This window comes from Bidens hawaiensis, unplaced genomic scaffold (genome assembly GCF_021521415.1).
Source record: "Bidens hawaiensis isolate Kalapana, Puna unplaced genomic scaffold, B.hawaiensis_p1.1 tig00026223_1, whole genome shotgun sequence".
Classification (NCBI taxonomy): Eukaryota; Viridiplantae; Streptophyta; class Magnoliopsida; order Asterales; family Asteraceae; genus Bidens; species Bidens hawaiensis.
In genome coordinates this window covers 244,447-247,278 of record NW_027494225.1, presented here as the reverse complement: position 1 = coordinate 247,278, position 2,832 = coordinate 244,447, and the positions used below count along the sequence as shown (strand labels likewise).

General features: G+C 44.4%; 1 protein-coding gene across 1 annotated transcript; it reads right to left on the bottom strand.

The window, feature by feature from the left end:
* Positions 1-337: 337 nt before the first annotated feature.
* On the bottom strand, positions 338-2,120 carry LOC143573173 (uncharacterized). The gene is made up of 2 exons (XM_077058122.1): positions 1,215-2,120; positions 338-979 (listed from the first exon to the last, which is right to left on the bottom strand). Exons 1-2 carry the CDS (start codon positions 2,118-2,120, stop codon positions 338-340), a joined length of 1,548 nt encoding a protein of 515 aa, XP_076914237.1.
* Between the last annotated feature and the right edge of the window lie 712 nt (positions 2,121-2,832).

The following is a 2,832-nucleotide window of genomic DNA, read 5'->3' as shown; positions in this document are numbered from 1 at the left end:
ACTTGTTCCGATGAAGCTGAGCACTCAAGATGGAAAAGGTGATCGGCCGCGACATTCTCAGCACCCTTTTTATCACGGGTCTCAATTTCAAACTACTGCACCAACAAAATGCAACGAACAAGTCTTGGCTTCGCATCTTGTTTACTAAAAATATAACGAAGGGCTGTATGATCCGTTAACACGATGGTCTTAGAAAGGACAAGATAAGACCAAAATTTATCGAATGTGAAGACAACAGCAAGGAGCTCCTTTTCAGTGGTCGTGTAATGCTCATGCGCATCGTTCAATGTCCTACTCGCATAATAAATCGGGTGAAAGTGTTAATCCTGCCTTTGACCTAAACCGCCCCGACTGCAAAGTAACTAGTATCACACATCAACTCAAAAGGTAAGGACCAGTCGGCAGAAACCATGATAGGGGCATTCACCAATTTCTCCTTCAACAGCTCAAACGCCCGGAGAAATTCGGAGGAGAACACTAATGGGGCGTCTTTCACAAGGGGTTTCGTCATCGGTAGGGCGATTTGGGAAAAGTCCTTTATGAATCGTCGATAAAATCCTGCATGACCGAGAAAACTCCTAATAGACTTCACCGAGTTTGGTGGCGGAAGCTTATAAATGGTATCAATTTTAGCTCGATCAACCTCAAGCCCCGCCTGTGAAATCTTATGCCCCAACACAATGCCCTCCTTCACCATGAAGTGGCATTTCTCCCAATTAAGTATAGGGTTGGCTTCATCACATAGAGCCAACATTCTTTCCAAATTTCTCAAACAATGATCAAAGGAACACCCAAACACACAAAATTCATCCATGAAAACCTCCTTGGAGTACTCGATCATATCATGAAAAATCGCCACCCAGCATCTCTGAAATGTGGCTACGGCATTACACAGTCCAAAGGGCATCCGCCGGTAGGCGAATGTGCCATAGGAACATGTGAATGTCGTCTTCCCCTGATCCTCGGGAGATATGGGGATCTGAAAGTATCCCGACAAACCGTCAAGAAAGCAATAGAACATCCTTCCCGACAGTCGCTACAACATCTGATCGATAAAGGGGAGTGGAAAATGGTCCTTCTGCGTGGCGTCATTGAGTTTGTGGTAGTTAATGTAAACTGTCCATCCTGTGACGGTACGAGTGGAATCAACTCGTTTTTCTCATTCACAAAAACCGTCATACCGCCCTTTTTCGGTCAACCTACATCGGGCTCACCCATGGGGAATAAGAGATCGGATAAATCAATACAGCATCGAGTATCTTAATGGCCTCTTTCTTCACAATGCATTGTATGTTAGGGTTAAGACGCCGTTGGTGCTGTACCACAGGTTTATACTTCTCCTCCATCAAGATCTTATGGGTACAAAAGGATGGACTGATCCCTTTAATATCCATGATCTTCCAAGCGATAGCGTGCTTATGCCTTTTGAGAACTGTGAGCAACTTAACCTTCTCCTCACTCGAAAAACTCACAGAAATGATAACAAGCAAGCATGACCAATCCTCCAAAACGGCATACTCCAAATGGGATGGGAGTTCCTTAACATCTATAGATGGTGGGTCCATAACAGAAGGTTTTGCCTTAGGCTCGGCAACACGATCAACATCCTCAATCCTCTCTACACACTCTGGAGGCTCGTAGTCTACACCACATACCAACTCCTTAAATAGAGGTCTACTGACCAAGTCAGAAACCTCTCTAACACACAACGGAATATCCAAAGAGTCCTCCTCACACGTGTCCTGTATGTGCTCACAAATGCATGAATTGATGGTATCAATGTAGAGCACGTCATCATGATCATGTGGATTGCGCATGGATCTCCCAATATCAAAGGTCACCTCCTCGTCTCCAACTCTAAGAATGAGTCTGCCGGTGCAGACATCAATGAGAGCTCTAGCAGTGGCTAGGAAGGGACGACCCAAGATAAGTGGTATATTTTTATCCTCATCCATGTACAAGATCACAAAGTCGACTGGAAACACAAATTTATCGATTTTCACAAGCATATTCTCAACAATACCTCTCGGATATTTCACCGAGCGGTCGGCAAGCTGGATGCTCATGCGAGTAAGCTTAGGCTCACCTAGTTCTAGCTTTGCAAAAACAGAATAAGGCATCAAGTTTATGCAAGCACCTAGGTCGGCTAAAGTGTTACTAACCGATAAACTACCGATCAGACATGGAATGGTAAAACTGCCCGGATTGGTCGATTTTTTAGGAAATTTATTCTAAAGGACGGCAGAAAACTCCTCATTCAAAGTCACACAAGAAAGCTCCTCTAATTTCTTCTTGTTCGAGAGAACCTCTTTCAGAAACTTAGCATACTTAAGCATTTCTTTCAATGCATCGATAAACAGAAGAATGATGTGTAACTGCTTAAAAAGCTCTAAGAATTTTCCATATTGCTCTTCCATCTTCTGCTTCGTCAAACGGCCTAGGTATGGAATGGGAGGAACATAAGTCCTGACTGGCTCACTGGTTTGTGCGGTACTTTCTGGGGCTAGCCTCGGTGCACCTCACCAAGAGTCTTAGTCTTAATCTCAACGGCAGTCGGTTTTGGTGTGGAAACCGATGCATCAACAGGAGTGGTGGATCTATCACTCCTCACGGTAACAGCCTTAGCCTCAGTATTTGGATTTATTTCAGTGTTACTCGGAAGGCCACCCTGTGGTCTCGCAGAGAGGAGTTGGGCAATCTGTCCAACCTAATTCTCAATGGTCTGAATGGACGCTTTCTGATTCCTCAATTTGAGATCGTGTCTTTGGAGAGTCTCATCAATCTTCAGGTTCCTCTATTCAGCCAGTTTGTTTGAGGTCTCGGTTTTATCCA

What these genes read in the sequence shown, in the direction of transcription:
- LOC143573173 (XM_077058122.1), bottom strand. Translation starts at nt 2,120, where the DNA reads ATGCCTTATTCTGTTTTTGCAAAGCTAGAACTAGGTGAGCCTAAGCTT. An exon ending in CGATCTCTTATTCCCCATGG is followed by an intron (nt 980 to 1,214) that starts GTGAGCCCGATG and finishes GGATACTTTCAG; the next exon opens with ATCCCCATATCTCCCGAGGA.